Source organism: Capsicum annuum, chromosome 6 (assembly GCF_002878395.1).
Source record: "Capsicum annuum cultivar UCD-10X-F1 chromosome 6, UCD10Xv1.1, whole genome shotgun sequence".
NCBI classification, from domain to species: domain Eukaryota; kingdom Viridiplantae; phylum Streptophyta; class Magnoliopsida; order Solanales; family Solanaceae; genus Capsicum; species Capsicum annuum.
Genome location: NC_061116.1, coordinates 120,386,897 through 120,408,363, shown reverse-complemented (window position 1 = coordinate 120,408,363; position 21,467 = coordinate 120,386,897). Strand labels below are relative to the sequence as shown.

The 21,467-nt window shown below is 36.3% G+C and overlaps 2 protein-coding genes across 2 annotated transcripts; both read left to right on the top strand.

Annotated features, from left to right (window-relative positions):
• The first annotated feature begins 803 nt into the window (after positions 1 to 803).
• Positions 804 to 8,652, top strand: LOC107873186 (protein FAM136A). Its single transcript, XM_016719937.2, has 3 exons — positions 804 to 1,079; positions 1,298 to 1,435; positions 8,350 to 8,652. Exons 1-3 carry the CDS (start codon positions 951 to 953, stop codon positions 8,527 to 8,529), a joined length of 447 nt encoding a protein of 148 aa, XP_016575423.1. The 5' UTR covers positions 804 to 950; the 3' UTR covers positions 8,530 to 8,652.
• A 912-nt stretch (positions 8,653 to 9,564) lies between these two features.
• On the top strand, positions 9,565 to 13,957 carry LOC107874191. Its single transcript, XM_047414415.1, has 9 exons — positions 9,565 to 9,657; positions 11,378 to 11,592; positions 11,705 to 11,767; positions 11,961 to 12,150; positions 12,412 to 12,636; positions 12,790 to 12,954; positions 13,136 to 13,257; positions 13,393 to 13,626; positions 13,825 to 13,957. The coding sequence occupies exons 1-9, from the start codon at positions 9,565 to 9,567 to the stop codon at positions 13,955 to 13,957; spliced, it is 1,440 nt and encodes a 479-aa protein (XP_047270371.1).
• The last annotated feature ends 7,510 nt before the right edge of the window (positions 13,958 to 21,467 follow it).

The window sequence follows — 21,467 nt, the reverse complement described above, 5'->3', positions numbered from 1 at the left end:
CTTTTTAATCCTAATACTTTAATTTTTTTTTTTTACATAAAAGTATTTTTTAAATTTTAAAATAAGATAATGAAAAAAAGTATTTGAATTATAATATAAATTGGTTGAATTTGATTTGGAAAATAAACGTACATTTATTCTAAAAAAAATTTTCACTTTACATCTTTTTAATTTTTAAAGAAATTAACGAAATATAAATTTTCACTTAAAGAAATTAATGAAATATAAATTAAATGATGAACTTTATATAAATTAACGAAACAATCGAAATAATTTAATTTCGTTAAATACCCCTCTGTTAAATATTTGGCTCAAAAATACCTCTCCCTTAAAGAAATTAAATTATTTCGATTGAATCAAACCCTAACTTTAACTTTTTAACCCTAATACTTTAATTTTTTTTACATAAAATTATTTTTTTAATTTTAAAAATAAGATAATGAAAAAAAATATTTGAATTATAATATAAATTGGTTGAATTTGATTTGGAAAATAAACATACGTTTATTCTGAAAAGGTATTTTCAATTTACATCTTTTTAATCTTTAAAGAAATTAACGAAATATAAATTTTCACTTAAAGAAATTAATGAAATATAAATTAAATGATGAACTTTATATAAATTAATGAAATAATCGAAATAATTTAATTTCGTTAAGGGGGTATTTTTGAGTCAAATATTTAATAGAGGGGTATTTTTGATCTATTTCTGATAGTTTAAGGGTATTTTTGATCTTTTTCAAATTTGGGTGGGGTATTTTTTAGCTAAATATTTAATGGAGGGATATTTACATTTTAAAGTTATTTCGGAGGTTTAAAGATCCATAAACCCTTTTAAAGCCCTAAATCTTGATTTCTAAACCTGTAATACAGTTCTTTCCACCCTTAGATTAAATTGGTGTACTAAAAAACTACAAACAAATTGTGGAGGTTCAAGCAAAGGGATAAAGATGGAGGCAATAGCAGCAGCTGAAGAGAGAATAGTTTCAGAAAGATTGAAACAAAAACTGAACGAAGTTAACACTGCTGCCCAATCCCAACTCGCTGGCATTCAAGACCACGTCCAATTCACTCTCCAGGTTCTCCAGTCTCTTTTACACAACTCATAACTTTTGACGTCAAACATAAATTTATGTATAAAAAGTTAATAAAATTGCAATAAATAGTATACTTGAACCCGTAACTTTAGAAATATAATGGGTTCGATGCTAAGAATCTTAAAGTTGAATCCATTCAGTTTAAATCCTCGATCCGCCTATATATGGTAATTGGGGTTCTTTTTTATGGGGATGTGCAGCAAGCTTATTACAGATGTGCTTACGAATGCTTCGACAGGAGAAGAAACCAAGAGGACATACGGCGCTGTGTGGAGCATTGCAGTGTTCCTACGCACAATGCTCAGAATATTTTCCAGAATGAAATGGCAAGGTTTCAGGTAAACTTGATTTCCTTACTCCTAATTTTTTTTTAATTCTCCTTGCTGTCTAATTTTGAGAGGTTTTGGCCATGTGAAGGGGAGGTGTGTGGATGCCCCCCGTAAGGAGGTGTGGAAGGTTGGTTATAACAAAAGTTGGGAGAGGTAGAGGTAGACCGAAGAAGAACTAGGAGGTGATGATTAGACAAGACACGAACAATTTCAGCTTACCGAGGACATGCTCTTAGATAAGAAGGTATGGAGGTCGAAGATATGGGTAGAAGATTGGTGAGTAGCTGTGACTTGTTGCATTTCAGGTGGGAGAGGCATAGGTCTAGCTTCCCCTCCTTATTCATAATCATATTTAGGAATCACATATTTTCTTTGTTATTCAGTGTTTTGTTTGTTACTATATGTTGCACTATTTGCTTTGTATATTTTTTGCTCTCTTATTTCGTTATAATCGTGCTTCAAGTTCTTCTTTTACGAGCCTAAGGTCTATCACAAATCTATGTTGTGTGGACTCTTTGATTTTGCTGCCGAACTAGGGGTGTGCATCGGTCGGTTCGGTTTTGTGTATTATCGGTTTGGTTTATTGGTTATCGGTTTTTAAATATGCTAAACCAATAACCAAATCAATAAGATATTTTTTAATCGATTTTCGGTTTATCGATTTTTAGTCCTTATCGGTTTGGTTTTTGGTTTAACCGATAAGAAAATATGCATAAAATAGAAATAGTAGCAACTAACAAGAAAAGAAATGAAATCTTAGTTGCAGCAAAAATCCTACATGATGTGTTTTATTTTACAAGAACTTTCAAGCTTGAATAGGTTTTCGGGAAATTGAATAGGTTTGTAGAAGGAAAAGAGAAATATAGAGTAGGTTTTATAGGGTTTAGTGTAATTTGAAATATTCTTATTGGGTTATCGGTTTACCCAACAACTCAATAAGAAAAAATCGAACCGAACCAATAACCCAATAAAAATTTTTATAAAACAATTAAAAACCCGTTAATCCAATACCAACAAACCAATAACATTTTTATCGGTTCGTTTTATTAGTCGGTTTAGTTTTTACAAACCCCTAGTCGAACCCATCTCGACGCGACACCAACGCTGGTGTGGTGACCAAAATCAAGAACAAATTTGGGGGAAAATTGAGAATTCGATCTTAAAATAAGAAAAATAAATAAATTTACACCATACCTTTGTCTCATTCGTAGCTTTTCATCTTGCTTAAAGTTTTAGGCCAAAAGAGAGGGAAAAATTTCAACCTGTCGCGTTGTTGTGGAAAGACCGACGACTGTAATTTGGGAGTAAAGAGGCCATCGGATTTTTGGGGAAGAAAGAGACCGTCGTTGGACTTTTGGGGAAGAAAGAGACAAATCTCAAGATTCTTTATTACTTATAATTCTACTAGAATTCATATTAATATAGTAGTAAAATAATATTCATTAATAATAAAAATATAATAGAAATAGTCAAGTTAATGCTAATATGTCGACAATATTTCTAGGAAAATGTTGTGGATCTGTGGAAGTCAATTAATTAAATATTTAATTATATTTTTAGTAGTTTTATTTATTATTCTAGAATAGGATTTTATGTTTCGTACTTCTATAAGGATTAGGCTTTCTAGAATAGACTTTCATGTTTTCTACTTTCATAAGGATTAGACTTTCTATAATAGGGTTATATTTTTCCTACTTTCATAAGAATTAGGCTATTGTTGTAATACTCCTATTTAAAGGGGTTTTTTGGAGAATAAATCAAATAAGTCTTATTTCAGTAAAAAGCAAGAGATTGAAGTTCTCTCTTTCATTGAACTCTAAGGTTTCAGTCTCCTTTTAACGAGCTGAAGAGATCGGAGTTTTCTCTTCCATTGAACTCTTAAGGTTTCAGCCTCCCTTTAATGAGCTGAATTTATATATCGCCCTGTGAATCAATCCTTCCATAAAAATCCATAACAGAAAATAGTAGGCCGTCAATTTTGAGAGCTAATATGTTGGCTAGGGGACTCCTAATTGAAAAAGTAAAATTAATTGCATGTAACTAAAAAAGGTAAAATAACATAATTTTTAAGCTTATGATGAAGTAATGTCATAAGTTGGGAAAGCTTTCTTGTTTTTGTTCATAGTAGATTGTTAGAATATCTTTATAACTCTATTTTTATAATATTGAATTTTTTTTAGCTGAATCCCCGCACCCGTATCCATGCTCAGACTCGCACTCCCGAATCTTAAAATTTAAATTTTGACGAATCCGACTCTTGGATCCGCATTCGTTTCGGATACCATCACCCGGTCTGAGCAACTTAGTCGCAAATAGCATCTCTACCCCATAATGGTATGGGGAAGGTCTATTTACATCCTACCCGCCCCAAATTCCACTTTGTGGGATTGCATGGGTATGTTGTTGTTGTCTTGAGGTCATATCTAAACAAATGTGTTGCTTGTTGCTCCATTCGTCTCAGTTTATGTGGCACCATTTGACATGACACAAAATTTAAGGAAAAAAGGTAGACTTTTGAAACGTGTGATCCAAAACACCACTTGACCATTTGTGTGGCCATAAATCATTTCATTCAGGCCAAGAGGGGAATTTTAAAGCTAAATTGTTTATAATTTCTTTCTGGGACTGATTAGAAAGGAATGCTTGCCACATAAATTGGGATAGGAGTACTAGTTGTACTTGTTTTCCATTTATCAAAATTACCAAGACAAGTAAAAGGATATCTAATTATATTTTTGTGTTTGGTGTGAAGTTCTTCTTACTCTAATGTTGCTAGTGATTGGCGTAGAGGAAAATATTTTCAGTAGAAACGTTTTACCATATAGGAATCATTTGATAGTTTTTGGTTCGGTACAACGTAGTTAACACATGATGTTAAGGATAGGTTGTGAGTAGTATTTTGGTGTTGCTGTTTAGTAGTGAAGATTGGAAGTTTTTACCTCGTAGTTCAAGCTTGAGAAGAAAAAGGGTTGATACTAATAAGTGAAGAAACTTATTTCTCCTTGGTAGAAAATACATAAGTTGCTCGGACTCGGGTGTGGGTATCCGAGACGGGTGTGGATTCGAGAGTAGGATTCATCAAAATTTAAATTTTAAGATTCGGAGGTGCCAATCCGAGCATGGATACGGATGTGGAGATTCAACTTAAAAAAATTTAAATATTATAAAATAAGAGTTATGAAGATATCCTAAAAATCCGCTATTGAACAAAAACAAGAAAACATCCCAACTTATTCCATTAATTCATATGTTTAAAAGTTACATTATTTTGACTTTTTAGTTACTTTTGCAATTAATTTTACTTTTTAAATTATGAGTCCCCTACCTGACATGTCAGCTCTCGGCATTGTCGGCCTACTATTTTCCTTGATATATTACCAACATACTAGTATTAACTTTACTATTTTTATTTTAATGAGTATTATTTTACTACTATATGAATTCTATAGAAATATTACTTATAAAGAGTCTTGAGATTTGCGTCTCTTTCTTCCCCAAAAGTTCGACGACTATATCTTTCTTCCCCAAAAGTCCGATGACCTCTTTACTCCCGAATTACAGTCGTCGGTCTTCCCAAGACGACGCAAGAAGTCGGAATTTTTCCCTCTGTTTTAGCCTGAAACTTTAAGCAACTAATAAACATATCACGTGAAAAAGCCGCAAAGGTAAGGTGTAAATTTATTTTATTTTTATTTTAGGGTTGAATTCACAATTTCCCCCCATATTTGTTCTTGATTTTGGTCAAAGTCTCCGGATTCGTTTGGCAGAATCCGAGACGCACCAGCGCCGGTGTCGAGACGGGTTCGACGGAAAAATCAAAGAGTCCACTCAACATAGGAAAATACAACAACAAAATATCTAGTGGTTTGGGAGGGTGGGTGTACGTAGAACCTTACGCCTATCTTTGTGGGGTAGAGAGGCTGTTTTCGGTAGACCCTCGGCTCGAATATCGTTTTTCAAGAAATGCAATAGTAAATCTTGATAAAATATTTGAAAAAAGAATAGTATCGAGAATACAAATAATTAAAGATAACAAATGTAAAAGAAACGACAATAGTAATAGAATTTAAGCATAAGATAATGTTAGCACCGAAGTATTTTTTTTTTTTGATGAAGTGCGAGCATAAAAGTAATATTACCGGTAAGGGAGTAGATTAATGTTCTAGACTAGAATCCTGCTCTACCACAAAGTGAAGACGCTCTACTCCTTACTAACCTTTTTCCCTAATCCTTGACCTCCATGCTCTCATATCTTGGGTCATGTCCTCGGTGAGCTAAAGATGTGCCATGTCCTTCTTGGCAGAAAATATTGTCTTTATAAAGTATTTTTCAGTGTTTGAAAAATGATTTCATCATGGAATATATTTTCCTAGTAAATGTTTCCAGTCATGCTAAATTCAACATAAAATTATCTATTTGGAGAAGAAAGATAGATTTGTTTTATGTACATTGGTGCCTAGTCATCCTTTGGGTTGATCTTTTGCAAAATAGAGATGAACATCCTCAAGCTTGGTGTGATCACAGTCTGGTGTTTCTGGATATTGGTTTAATTGGTAGTTATCATTAAAGTGCATGGTGAATGTAATGTTGGGGGATGCAAATTTACAAGGACAAAAGCTAAAAAGTCTGTTAACAAAGGGGAAATTAATTCCTTGGTATTCCATCCCCAAAGCTTAATGCAAGGTCTATGATTTTGCTTTCTTTAATATTTGGCGACTTAATTAGGTTGTCCTTGCCGGTGTTATTAAACGGCAAAATGATGTGAAGTGGGGTTTATGCATCATGGGTATAGCAATGCGCTCATAGAAGTGTGCGCTTCCAATGATGACTTGCCAAATGATCTCTATAAGGACTGAATGACTCTTTGAGTCTCCACTCTGTGGCATAGATTGATATCCAAATTATTGTATATTGGATTCTGAAATTAGTTATTCTAATTGCATTTTGGTCATTACATTACTTGAAGATATTTGAAGTTGCCACAGAGAAATATTTGAAGATAATGATCCGAGTGTGTATTATCACTGAGATGAGACAAAATGTCCAAATGATTCTCACTTGATTATGTTGATATTCTTGTGAGATTAAGGAGCTGCTGAAGCTTTCGAACTGATACTTGCAACTTGAGTTTGTGTGGAATGGGTAATTTGTCTCTGATGTAAAGACTAGGAAATCTGTCATGAGAGTTGGTTCTAACGCAAGCTGAAATGCTTATTTGTTTTTAAGATTGAGATTGTTGTCTTTTGTGTCTTCAAAGACTTCAGCATTATGTTCCTCCCAAATAACCGACCACAGAACTACAGGGTAGTGCGCTAAATCTTAGAGGAGACTTTGACACACCCATCTTTTTCCTATCTAACAAAAAGCCCAAGGGGGTAGAATACAACCCATCTGATGTCCAAGGTGTTGAAGAAAAAATGCCAGATTTGACATGTAACTTTACGATGAAGAAGAAGATCGACACCCTCAGCATCTCCCTTCTTCACCGAGTGAGAATCTGTTGCAAAGTGGGATGCGTCTCTTCCGAAGATTGTTCAGGATGTGGCATTTACCCTTAACAACTAACCAAGAAAAGGCAAGGCCCGCTCATCTAGGGCGCGCCAGAGGTGGCCCTTGGGCCACTTCACTGGTTGGGATGGCAACACTAAATCTAAAACAGATGCTCATTTGACTTTGTAAGGTGCCTTGTTCTTCCAAATAGGTTTCCATGGTCAAGGGATGTGAGATGGAGAGAGTAGTCAGAGTGGAGTAGCGTCTTCTAGTCGAAAAGAGACTTTTGGAGTATGGATTCCAAAGGGAATAATCATGTTTTGACATCAAAGGTGGGTACCCTAATGGGGAGACGAGTCAACTGCATGAATGCTTTTTTTTTTTGATAATTCCACTGCATTTATTCTTCTAAGATGTATGAACCTCCCGAAGTCTTGCCAGATGTCTGTACTAATAGAATTTGGGCCACTTGTGCATCTGAAGAGAGGGAGGGGGGTGGGGTTGGGGGGATTCTTGCACCTGGTCTGATTTCGAGTAGAATGGATCAAATTGACTCTGGTTTTAGGTTTTGTAATTAGCTCAGACGAGTTCTGCGTTGAACCCTTAATAGTGGGTAGCTGGTCAAGTCCTGATTTTGGATTTCTGAACCATCATTTATTTTTCAGATTAGCTTACCTATCTTGGGCTAGGTATCTTGTCTCCCCTTATCCTTCCTCGTCCACCACGGCTACTTGGGTTGCGAGCGTTTGTTACTTGTATAATCTGATAATTGATTGTTGTTTTCTTGAGTTCACTGAACTAGTTGTGGCATTTGGAGACAGATTTGTCAATTATGAATAAATATGCATCCCAAAATAGTAGTAGTTATGTTGCTTCATCGGTGAAATTCGATGCAGATAAGTGTGCGCTTTAAACGAAGACGTAAAAGGTGACCTTGATGAGAAACAGTCCATTCTTTGGATCTCGATTTTGATGAGTTGGACTAATTTCAACATTGTTGTAGATTGGTTGTTGAAATTAGTAATGTTGATTGAAATTTTATCATCATAGTACTAAATTCATATATGTATGATATTTTTAAATGTTCCATAAATTGTGATTCAATTTTATGAATGATTACTCTAGTACTTTTTATATTTCTTTTCTTCTGTATGTTGTTTGATATGCTTTACCTGTGCCAGGGTTCTTTCGTAAATGGCCTCTCTACCTTCCGAGGTAGGGGTAAGGTCTTCGTACACTCTACCCTCCTCAGATTCCACCTTGTGGGATCACACTGGGTATGGTGTAAAAGGTGAGCTTTTCTTTTTTCCACAGCAAAAGGCTTGTGTCACGTTCTAGCCTTTTTGCTTTTTAAAAACAGCGGTACCAGTAATAGTAATTGTACTTGCTATTTGATTGGAGCGGAGTTGGTTAATGTAATTTTGTGGTTACAGGAAAGATTGAACAGGTCTCTAATGGTCTGCCAAGACAAACACGAGAGTGCCAGAATCCAGAAGAACAGAAATGCCACAATGGAACTGGAATCATGTGTTGATCAGTCGGTTCAAGACAGCATCAATGAATTGCCACATCTTGTTGCAAAAATAGAGGGTTCTCTCGGCATCAACCATTGAAGAAAATGTAGCATTGCGATTAATTGAAGAAATGAGGGTTTTCTTTTTTGTACCTTACTCTTAATAAATACTTCTAAAAAGATGCGATTCTTTTATTAAATGAATTCCGTTTAGCAGACTATATATCAGGCGCTTTTGAAGTTGTTTACTTTGACATTGATCAAAAATTTTACAGTTGCTTGCCTGACCTCTATTTCACCCATTTTGCCTTTGGTGAGACCAAATAAAAGATGGGTTGAGTGTCCAAGCAAGTTGAGGATACTGTTTCGTCCAGTTAACCCAAGTCTCTCTGTCTTTTCCCCCTTTTTTTCTTTTTTTTTTTCTTTTGGGGAGTGGGGGCCTCCCCTTTTCTTTTTGGGGAGGGGACTTTGGCCCTAGAAGATTCTTCCCCCCCTCCTTTTTTTTGGGGCGCAAAAAACATAAATTTCAACTATTTAGTATCTAATTATATTCTTGAAGTTTTGGATACATTACTGAGAGTCGGATGCATCACTTTCCGATACATAACTAATCAATCAAATTATTATGTATCAATAACATAGTTCTCATTTCGATACATAAGTTTTGGATATTAGTAACACAAAAGAATTTCGGTACTTATTGTCATATTTTCAATTAAATGCATCATTCTTATGTATTAGTGACACAGATCTCATTTCGATACATAAGTTTTATATATCAGTCACACAAAAAAGAATTTCGATACATATTTTTGTCATATTTTCAACTAGATACATCATTCTTAATTCAGCAACCACCCATAACAACCACTACAACTCACAGCACCACTGAAGCTCAACTACGATGAAACTTCGATGTTTCAAACAAACTCTGATAAAGCTCCAACGAAAATAACCAATAACTTCATCGTCGCCGTCAGAAACAACGAAAACCAGCCACCAATGTCCAGATCTAGAGAATACGGGAATTAATGGGTGTTCGTATGGATGGGTGTGTTTATTGATGATTTAAAATTGTAAAAATGGGTTTGTGTTTGACGGAGAAGAATGATGTTTGTTGTGCCAATTGATTAAAATGAGCAAAGAAATTGATGGAATGAGGAAGATAATGGAGAAAATCGATGGAGGAGATGATTGTTGGTTGATGGAGGAAAGAGAGAAATCAATCGTAAATTTTGTGTCTAAGTTTGAGTAACGGCGGCTGCTATGATGTATCTGGATGTTTAGAGAGAAAAAGTAAAAAAAAAGGTGTCGTATTATGTAATTTGTCTCCTTTTAGGAGGAAAAATATCATTTATATACAAAAAAATTAAATAATTTATAGCAAAAATAGTCATTGTTTTATTTGTTAGTTAAAAATTTTTCTTTTTTCTTTTTCTTTCAGTAGTAAATTTTTCCATTTATTTTTATTAAAAAAAGATTTTATTTTTATTTTTTTCAATTTTTTTCTGTACAATTTTTTTATGTATCAATATTGTATATGATGTACAAATAATTATAGGGAAAAGGACATGGTCTGATCATTTTTAAAAAAATGGCCACAATTTGAAAAGGTGGACAAGTTGTAGCCAGTCAGCTAAATTAATTTTCTTTTTTAGCCATTTGGCTCAGTTGGGCACATGCAGTCTCTATACTCAATTGATACACTTTTATACCCAATTGATACATTTTTATACTATATTGATACACTTTTTTTAAAAAAGAAGAAAATTCTATGCAAGCACACGCAGTTCCTATACCCAATTGATACTCTTTAAAAAAACAAGAAAATTCTATGTAAGCACACGCAGTTCTTATACCCAATTGATACTCTTTATACCATATTAATACACTTTTATACTACATTGATACACTTGCAGTATCCATATTCTCAATTGATAGTCTCTTATACTAGATTGATACATTTTTAGAATACATGTAGAAACTATATAGAGTCCTAAAAATATGTATCTAAATAATAATTGTAGTTAAAAATTGTACAGAATTTGTATAAAAATGCTTTAATTATTATATAGAATACATATATGTATAGAAATTGTATCATTATTATATATAAATATATATATATTTAACAATTGTATTATATTAAAAGTATACGATATTATATTTTATTGTATAAATAAGTAAAACTAAACAAAACAAATAGTATGTTATTTTAATAATGTTGGTGAATGCAAAATAATCTGAAAAAAAAATAATTACTCGATTGTTTAAAAAGAATAATTAATATTATACATTGATTATATATTTATTACATATAAATTATATACAAAAAATAATAGGAATAAAAAATATAACGTACTAATTTTTTTTCTATCCTAACTATAAATTATTGAGGAAAAAATGCCATAAAATTATATTTAATTGTTAAAATAAAAAAAGTTTCTTTTTAAAATTTTAAAAAGAATAGTGAGAGAGAGTGAGAAGAGCAGCCACCAAAAGAAAAAAGAAAACAATGAATCGACATATTAAAAAAGAGCCGAAATGGCTAATTTCTGGAATTACAATTCTTAGGCCATTTTTGGAGGAATTTGTTTGACCGAGAGGTCATATTTGTCCTTTCCCCATAATTATATAGTGTGTAATGTATTGATATTTCATAAATAATTGTGTAGTGTATATGTAATATATTGATATTGTATAAATAATGTATAAATGTGTATATATTATATAAATGATGTATAAATATGTATATATGTCGACCATTGTTTTTTCATTATATAGCCGCTCGACTAAACTATTTTCAAAAATAATGACAGGTTGCTTCATTTACAGAGGCATCAGTTTTAAGCCATTTGGTCATTTCTTTCTAATTAAAAAAATAAAAAAACTTTTTAATTGTTTCTTTTTTGTTGTACTATTTTTTTTGTTTATCAGCGGCCAAATAGGTAGGTCAAACTTTCATCAGCGGCCAAACAGGTAGGTCAAACTGGTTGGTTCGACGTTTGACGCCGTCAAGATCCCGGCAAGACTCTGAAGATGCTCCGGCGAAACTCCGACGAAACTCAGGCGACGATCCAGCGGCCTCTTTCCCATCGACCTTATTCCGGCAAGCAATTTTCGACATCAAAATTAACGGAACCAGCAACACGCAGACGCACCAGTGACATCTAAACTTTGACTATTTCGCCACTTCATACGGTTTGATTTCTTTATATTATTTTTGTCTCTTGTCTACCTCTTCTACATCTTTTACCTGTTGTTTGTGATCATAGTTGTGATGACTACTTTGCTTATTGGTGGATATTGTTTGTGTTGTCTTTAGCTGCTAGAACCCGGTGATTCCTATCTAGGCTACTTGTTTTTTTTTTTTTGAATTATTCCATTGCTTGACTTATTTATAATTTGTGGGATTGACTTTTTTCTTGATTATTCAATCCACTTTGCTTGTGCCTTTTATTTCCTGTTGTTGCTTTATTACCATTGTTGTTTGTACTTTTGTGGAGTTTTGGCTGTGGGCATTGATGGTAGGTTAGGGTCATGTCCGAGGGAGTTATGGCGGGGGACTATTTTGGGGGTGAGGGAGGAGGAAAAGGTAGGTGTGGGAGTGGGGGAAAAGTCTGGAGTTAGGGGTGGTAGAAGAAGACGTGTTGCTAGAGTTGATGTGCTGAGGATTGGGTCTTGGAATATAGGGACTCTTCAGGGTAAGTCTATACATCTGGTAAAGATTCTTAGAAAGAGGAGGATCAATATTGCGTTCGTATAGGAGACTAAGTGGGTAGGGTCTAAGGCTAGGGATGTAGATGGTTGCAAGCTTTGGTACTTTGGTAGCGAGAGAAGTAGGAATGGAGTTGGCATCTTAGTGGATGAAGAGCTTAGAGGGCAGGTAGTGGAGGTTAAGAGGATCAGCGATAGGTTGATGACTGTTAAGTTGGTCATTGGAGGGTTTACCCTGAACGTGTGTAGTGTTTATATGCCGCAGGTGGGCTTGGATGGGGAAGAGAAGTTGCAGTTTTGGGAGGCTTTGGATGAGGTGGTAAGAGGAGTGCCTAGTTCTGAGAAGATTGTTATAGCAGGGGACTTCAATGGGCATATTAGGGCATTACCAGGAGGCTTTGGCGATGTGTATGTTGGTTTTGGTTTTGGGGAGATAAATGAAGAGAGAGCTACTCTGTTGGATTTTGCGAGGTCCTTTAGGTTGGTAGTGGTAAATTCGAGCTTCCCAAAGAAGGACGATCACTTGATCACTTTCCAAAGTGCGATAGCCAAGACCCAAATTGACTTTTTGCTACTTAGGAAAGGGGATAGGGTGTTGTGTAAGGACTGTAAAGTCATTCTGAGTGAGAATCTTTTGACTCAGCATAGGCTTTTAGTGATGGACTTGGGTATTAAGAAAGGTAATAGGAGAAGGGGTGAGGAGGGTAGACCTAGAATTAAGTGGGGCGGCTTAACGCCGACGACTGTACGAGAGATAGAGGAGAAGGTGGCAGGAATGGGGGTGTGGGAGTGTAGGGGGACGTGGATGGTATGTGGGAAAGGTGTCTAGGTTCATCAAAGAAAATGCTAGTGAGGTTTTGGGTATTTTCAGGGGCCGGGATGGTCATCATCGGAGGGATTGGTGGTGGAATGAAGAAGTTAAGAAGAAAGTAGAGACTAAGAAGGGGGCATATGCTAAGTTGGTTGAGAGTAAGGATGAAAATGAGAAGCGGGATATTAGAGAGGAGTACAAGATAGCTAGGAAGGAGGCTAAGTTAGCAGTTACGGCGACTAAGACAACAACATTCAAGAGCTTGTACGCGGGGTTGGAGGAGAATGAAGGGGAAAAGAGGTTGTTTAGGCTTGCTAAGGCTAGGGAGAGGAAGGGTCGTGACCTCGACCAGGTGAAGTGCATTAAGGAACAGGATGGTAAAGTGTTGGTGGAGGACAACCACATTAAGAAGAGGTGGCAGTCGTACTTTGATAGGTTACTGAATAATGAAGGGGATAGGGTTATTGTGTTAGGAGAGCTGGAGAACTCAAACAAGTGTCATGACTTTAGTTATTGTAGACGTTTTAAGTTAGAGGAGGTCAGAGAGGCCGTTCGCAAGATGCGTAGGGGTAGGGCGATGGGGCCTGATGAGAATCCTGTGGATTTCTTGAAGTTTTCTGGCGAGGCTGGCTTAAGGTGGTTGATCGAATTGTGTAGCGGCATTTTCAAGTCGGTGAAAATGCTCGAGGCTTGGAGATGGAATACTATGATCCCTCTATACAAGAACAAGGGTGACATTCAAAGTTGTAACAACTATAGGGGTATTAAGTTATTGAGCCACACTATGATGATTTGAGAGAGAGTGGTCGAGTTGAGGTTGAGGAGGATGGTGTCTATCTCAGAGAACCAGTTTGGATTTATGCCTAGATGCTCGACAACGGAGGCAATTCACCTGGTGCGGAGACTGGTGAAAAAGTATAGGGCAAGGAAAAAGGATCTTCATATGGTGTTTATCGACTTAGAGAAGGCGTACAACAAAGTTCCTAGAGAGGTTCTTTAGAGATGCTTGGAGGTGAGTGGGGTCCCGGTGGCATATAGCAGAGAAATCAAGGACATGTATGATGGAGCTAAGATCCAGGTGAGGACGGCGGGAGGAGATTCAGAGCATTTTCCTGTCTTGATAGGGTTGCACCAGGGATCTACTCTTAGCCCGTTTTTATTTGCTTTGGAGATGGATGTGTTGACGTGACGTATTCAAGAAGAGGTGCCTTGGTGTATGCTTTTTCCAGATGATGTAGTTTTGATTGGTGAGACGCAGAGAGGTGTGAATGATAAATTAAAGATGTGGAGACAGACCCTTGAGTCTAAAGGGTTCAGGTTGAGTAGAAGCAAGACAAAATATTTGGAATGCAAGTTTAATGACTTGAGGCAGAAAAACGGGATAGTTGTAAGGTTGGACTCCCAGGTGGTGTGTAAGAGGGATAGTTTCAAGTATCTAGGGTCCATGATTCAGGCGAATGGTGAGATTGGCGAGGATGTCTCCCACAGTATTGGGGCGGGATGGATAAAGTGGAAGCTCGCCTCGGGAGTGTTGTGTGATAAGATGGTGCCGCCCAAGCTTAAAGGCATTTTCTACAGGGTGGCAGTCCGTCTGGCTATATTGTATGGAGAGGAGTATTGGCCAGTCAAGAACTCTCACATTCAAAAATTAAAGGTGGCGAAAATGCAGATATTGCGTTGGATGTGTGGGCTTACTAGGGGTGATAGAGTTCGAAATGAGACTATTCGGGAAAAGGTTGGAGTGGCTTCGGTGAAGGACAAGATGCGAGAAGTTCGATTGAGATGGTTCGGTCACGTGATGAGGAGGGGCACGGATACCCCGGTTCATAGGTGTGAGAGGCTAGCTTTGGATGGTTTCAGGCGGGGTAGGGGTGGGCTGAAGAAATATTGGAGAGAGGTGATTAGGCGGGACATGGATCACTTACAGCTCATTGAGGACATGACCCTAGATAGGAAGATCTGGAGGACGTGAATTAGGATAGAAGGTTAGTGCCGGTTTAGGTCGTTGGGGTACGTCACTACTTGGTAGGTGTATTATTCTTTTTATGCTACCTTGTTACATGTTTTATTACGATTTTGTTTACTACTCCTTATATTTTTTCTTGTGAGTGGCGTTTGTTCCATGTTTTATTATGGATTTGTTTATTATTCCTTGTCTTGAACCGGGGGTCTATCGAAAACAACTTTTCTACTTTTCCGGAGGTAGTGGTATGGACTGCGTACATCTTATCCTCCACAGACCCCACTATGTGGGAATACACTGAGTTTGTTGTTGTTGTTGTAATTTTTTTTTAAGAAAAAAATCCTTTTCATTGTCTAAACTTTTTCGTTGCTTTTTTTTTAATTTTTTTTTCTTTTCTAGTCATTTCACTTTTTTTTGATGGAAAGAATGAATATTTATGTTTCTTTATTATTTTTTGTTTATATTTTTATTTATGAGGGTGAAAACACATAAAGTCAAATAAATATCGATATCGATACATTGCATAATTGTTTATATAATATCTATACATGATTATGTACCATTTATACAATATCAATATATTACATACCTATTTATGCAATACCGATAAAGGTTTATACATGCACGTTATATACTATTTATACAATATTGATACGCATTTATACAATGTAGATACATTACATAACTATTTATATAATATCGATATACAATTACACATAACATATATACTACATAACTATTGGTACATCATACATGCGTCTTTATACACCAGTTTTACAATATCGATACACGTTTATACATTATTTATATAATATTGATATGCCACATATACATTACATAATTAATGCAATATATATTACACTGATAATGCTCAAACTACACCTCTCTTACGAGAATGTAAGCGATCGTTGTCAATATATAACCCAACTAGGTTGGGGTCGAATCCCACAGGGAATATGGTGTAAATTTGAGTTATCTGCGGGTTAATCAACTGATAGTTATCAGTTTCCTGTGAATGGGGTTTTTTGGAAAGGTAATAAATAATTACTTCTCAATTCAGTGTTTGAAATCAATATGATAAGGAAAACCAGAGTTATGTTCACTATGGGTGTTGGGATTTGACAAACGCTAGTAACGGTTTAAGATTCTTGTGGTTGGTAGGAACAACAGACTATCCTTGTCGAAGTTATGTCTAAATGTTTCTCAACTTATTTAGACATTTAACCACCTAATTCTCTCGAACTTAGGGAATTTATATTTCATAACAGGATGTTATCTCAAGTTAATTAATCTTGTTACAACATTAATTATTAAATGAAAATTTGATGCTTCCAAGTCCCTATTGATAATTCACTTCTTACTAGGGTTGATTTCTTATCTCAAGGAAATCACCAGTAAGAAAGGCCTATTGTTTGCAACCAATAGTCAGAGTATAAAATAATGGAATTAACAAGAAGTTTCTATCACCGTTAGAATCTTGAACACTTAGTTACATTACAAACCCAAACCCATAGATCCCACAACTCGGGTTAAGGGAATTTAGATACTCATAATAAAATAATCAAGACAACAAGTTGAATTCATAGTTTGATATATGAACTTACAGCAAGATGAATAACAACAAGTGTTTCTCAGATTTGATTCATAGTAGAAAATCCCAAAACAATTGTAATAATCTCTTCAAAAATAATTGTAAAGTTCAAGTCAGAAAACTAGAGAGAAGAGATTCTCAAAACGTCAGTTCCCCCCATGATTAGAAAACCCTAACATATGATTTAAATACTTCAGCCTAATTATGGAAATAAAATTATAGATCACAGTATTTTCTCGGACAGGCAACGAAGTGTGTGACGGCTTATCAGGAGTCTGATGACTTATCAGGAATGTCGTCAGCTCCTCTTTACTTTTGACAATCTCTGCCTTAGGTTGACGATGAGACGTGACATCTTATCATACATGTGATGACTTATCAAAATTATCGTCGCCTCTTTACTTTAAATCCCATTTCCTACCTAAGTCTAATGACGAGCCTGACGACTTATCACACTTCTGACGGCCTATCACAGATGTCGTCACGAATTTCAGCTGAAGCTCATTCTCTGTCTAAGGCTGGCGGCAACTCTGATAGCTTACCACAGGGCTGGTGACTTATTAGACAGGTCGTCAGCTATACTTCCCTCTTTACTTGCTCATAAATCAACTCTTTTACTTCCACTATTGCTGGTTCTCTTGCATCTTGACTTTTACTGCAATATCGAACAGAAAACAATCAAAAATGACAAAAGTTGCTTAAGACTTTACAATTATTCTTAGTTAAAAGCCTCAAATGTGTTAGCATCTTCTCACACATCAACACCCTCAACTTAAAATAATTATTTATCCTCAAGTAACTAAAACACAACTAAGAGGATACAGAGTACATTCGGCAGTCAACCATCCATACTATCTCAAAACATCTTCACTATCTCTAAGGTAAATTAATTTAAAAACAACAACTGTACATATTATTGAAGAACAACAATGCGACACATAGGAGCCAATATATGGCATCAATTTAGCAACAACAACCATACATGTACCAAGATTACACTATCCAAACAAGTTAGCAACTAGCAACGTAACCAGTGTGCCCTCATTACAAAGAAGTCCCACTCCAATTATATCAGACATCACATATCTAACCATAGGGACAATCAAAATACACTCACTCTCAGAATGAAGTTCCAATCAATGTATTCCAAATACCATAGGTTTGCCCTTATTTTCATTACCAAGATTTTCAGATAGGTCAACTAGGATCACTATAGGTCTTCTCTTTGGCTTGTAATGTAGGCAAAGGGCTGGTATGATACTCGATGATATTTAAAGTGACTAAGCCTCCTTGACACTACACTAGTTTCTGGGGTCTCACTTATTAACATTTTTCTATTCTTTTCTTTTTTGATCACATATATTCAGGATGGGTGCGATCTTTTCTACAATCACTTCTTTTTTTTCACAACTTTTCCTTTCTTGTTCTTTTCCACCGCACCCAACTTTTTATTCTTTTATTTTATTCTACCTTTCTTCATACTCATTTTACATCACGTACCCCAATAATAGCCACCTTAAACTTAGGCCATTTTCCTAAGTCAAGGTACACAGTGTCCAAGGAGGACCAGGGCCAAAATAGGTTCATTATGATATAAATGAGACAATGATAGGTATCATAAAAGAATAGGCTATTCAGGCTTAAAATAGGGATCAAGGGATATTATGCATACATAGAAGGTCATTTAGGCTAAAAGTGGCTAATATAAAAATGGTCTATGATCCTTTCCTAACCCCTATCCTTCAATCTAGGTAAGACTAATCGGACAAGTTCTGGATTCAACATACAAAGGGAACTAAGTAAGATATCACACACACATGGCACACAAGTATATCAAAAGTTACTACTAATCCAGTTCATGCAATTGTTTAGAAATGATTATCAAGTCACTCGAACCGATACCATAACAAGATGCATAGTGGTCACAATTAGATGCAAATTACACAGTTAAACAATCAGACTATTTGAGAGGTGTTCACAAAATAACAAAACCACGTTAACTGCTTCAAGTACTTGTATTTCTCCTAGTCAACTACAAAATGTTACAACAACAACTTACCCTACACCCTCAACTTAAAATCAAAGAAAAGCTAAACTAAGGGTTAGGGTATACCTGGAGTAGATTAAGTACGGGAATCATGGGTCCTTGACCCTGCTGCTGCATCCTCAGCTGCTTTATATCCATTGAGAGCCTCCCTCCGTTCTGACACATCTGGCCTAGCAGTTGTTGGAGGCCTACTAGTTGAGGTACCTACGATCTTGCTCGTAGGGCCTCCTCCCATTTCTCATTGTCAGCTAGGGACTCGATCATCACCTTCTTCGTCTCCTTTTTTTAGCCTTCTTTCTCGCCCTCTTCTCTGCTTTTCTTTCTTCGTCGCTATCAGGCTTTTCTCTCTTACCCTTACCTTTATTCTCGCCTTTCTTCTTCTTTTTATTCATTGATTTCCCTGTGAGATCAAGAAATGGTATTTCACCCTTAGACTCATCAATATCCGGGTCTATCGACACCATAAGTTGGTGCTGCTGTAATACTCCAATATCTGCCTTTACCTTGTCAAGGGCTGATCTAAATTGTGCAAGGTCTGAGCCCGACATTTCTCTTAACCATGTATTGAAATGGTTTTCTAACTCATCAATCCGATCGGGCAAGGCTAAGAAAGGCTCAAGTGCAACCTTAATCCTCTTATCTACCGCAGAGGTAAATTGCTTGGCAAAAAGTTATAGCTGAGCCTCGCACTACTTGGCTTGTTTTGCCACTCTCTTGAAATTTATCGGGTCAAAGGCAAATCTGGTGGTAAACACAACAGCTGAAGGATTTGTTTTATTTCTAGGCACTGAGTATGCTAGTGTTGGGGATGTTGTTGGTCCAGTTTCAGAATCTGACACATCTACATTAGGTGCTGAGCTGGTATCTGTAATTGGTGGATCTGTTGTAACCCCTGCTTCTCTGTCAAGTGTCAGCCTCAGCTGATTTTCATCATATCGGATGGGGTTGTGGGTCTTTTTGGCAGGCAGTTCATTGTCTATCCCTTCAACCTTAGGTATATTGGCTGCCTTACACAACCTCATAATTAGACAAAGAAAAGGATATGCCGTGTCGGGCCTTGAGACCCAAATTTTTATCTCCTCAGCAATGATTTCTCCAAAGTTTAAGTTGATTTTAACCATAAGACTTACGACCAGTATTGCTCTATCATCTCTAAGGATGTTATCTCCCTTAGTAGGCATTAAATGGGTGCGCACTAGACCCCACCATAACCTTGCCTCTTGAGTCAGGGAGGCCTTGAAAATTCTTTCATTCGGGTTGGTCAGCCATTCAGGTTTTCCTTTAGCTATAAGGGTGGCTAACCAAGATCGTTGATTTGCACGATGCTTCAACTGAGCGTAGAATGTAGGTGAAGTGGCCTGAGGAATGAATTCGGAGCCATGAAGAAATCTGTTGATTGTTGTTTTTGAGAGATCCACCATCACACCCCGTACTGGAACTTTATCCAATAAGGGTTGATATGCTGATTTCTTCCCTTCTTTGGACATGCTCTCCAATCGAGCCTGATAGTTTGCATAAAACTCCCAAACTAGTGTAGGAAAAAATAAGCTTCATCCTTTTGCGGGCTATCCTAAGTCGTAGTCTCAGAATTTTTGCTTCACTTCAGGATATCTGCTTAGCCCAGTAGTGATGATCTTTTTTCTTCAAATATTGGCATTTTAATGGTCCTTCTTTTAGTTCTGAGAAGCCCATCATAGAAGATTTTCTGTGCCTTGGGAATTTGCCACCTGGCACTATCTCGGACCCCGGGGTTCTTGCATTTAACCAGAGTTCCCCAAATCAAAGATTCTTCATTATCCTGTTGCTCAGTAGAATGGGACTCAGATGATGGTCCCTCAGATTCAGGTTGCTCAGATTCAGCATGCTCTGATTCAGGCTCTCCAGACTTGGAATACTCAGACTTAGGCTTCTTAGAAGCGGTTTGCTCAGAAGCTGTACTGTCAAGTGCTTTTGTTGCTTCAATATCACTTTCTTCACTCTGGTACAGGTGGAGAAGGCTTTTTTGGGCTTTTTTTTTCTTTGCTTCCTGACCAGTGGCTCCTCCCCCTCATAATCGGATTCCTTATCGAAGAGTTTCCGAGGTATACTTACCTTTGTCACTTTCTTTGTAGGTTTGGCGCTTTTTTCTTTGGCTGCCATTATAAGACCTGTAGCAAAAGAAAGAACTCATGATCATCCAACTTAAGAAGTTCAGTCATTATAATTCCATATCCATCAAAAGAGGTTCACAATTGTATCAAATCAAAGTTGTGACGACATGTTCTACTAAGTCATCATAAATGTGATAACTTATCATTCGTGTCGTCATCCTTAAATAGAACAGGCTTATTTTTCTCAACTTGTGACGACATAGTCTGATAAGCCATCACAAATATGATAGCTTATCAAACACGTCGTCAGCTCAGAATACAACCCCCAACTCAGTTTTAGTTTTGATTATCAATCCACTTTCTTCTTAGAATCACATGGAGTTGTGTTCTTGAGCTAAGCCTTAGGTTTTTAAGCACAATGCAGCACTGTACACCCTAGATTCTGTTTTTCACACAATTGCAAGTTAAGCTTGCCTCAATTCCTTTGAAACTAAGATTTACCTCAGTTGCATCACTTACCTAATGAAGAGGAGAGTTGAGTTATGAGCATACCTGATAGGCGACTTCGCTTGGTTACACGATTGAGAGGAAGTAGTAGATGAAAGAAGAATTCTTGATCTTGATTTCAAACCCACACTTCACAGGGAAGAATATTTTTCTTGTTTTAATTAGGAATTAATTTTGAAAAGAGTAAGTAAATAAACTAAATATGGAAAGAAATAAAACTTAAAGAAAAGAAAGGAGATACGCGGGAAGGTGAAAAGGTTTGACTGTGGGACGGGTCAAATTTTTTAGTATTTGGGCCCAAGATTACCTGAT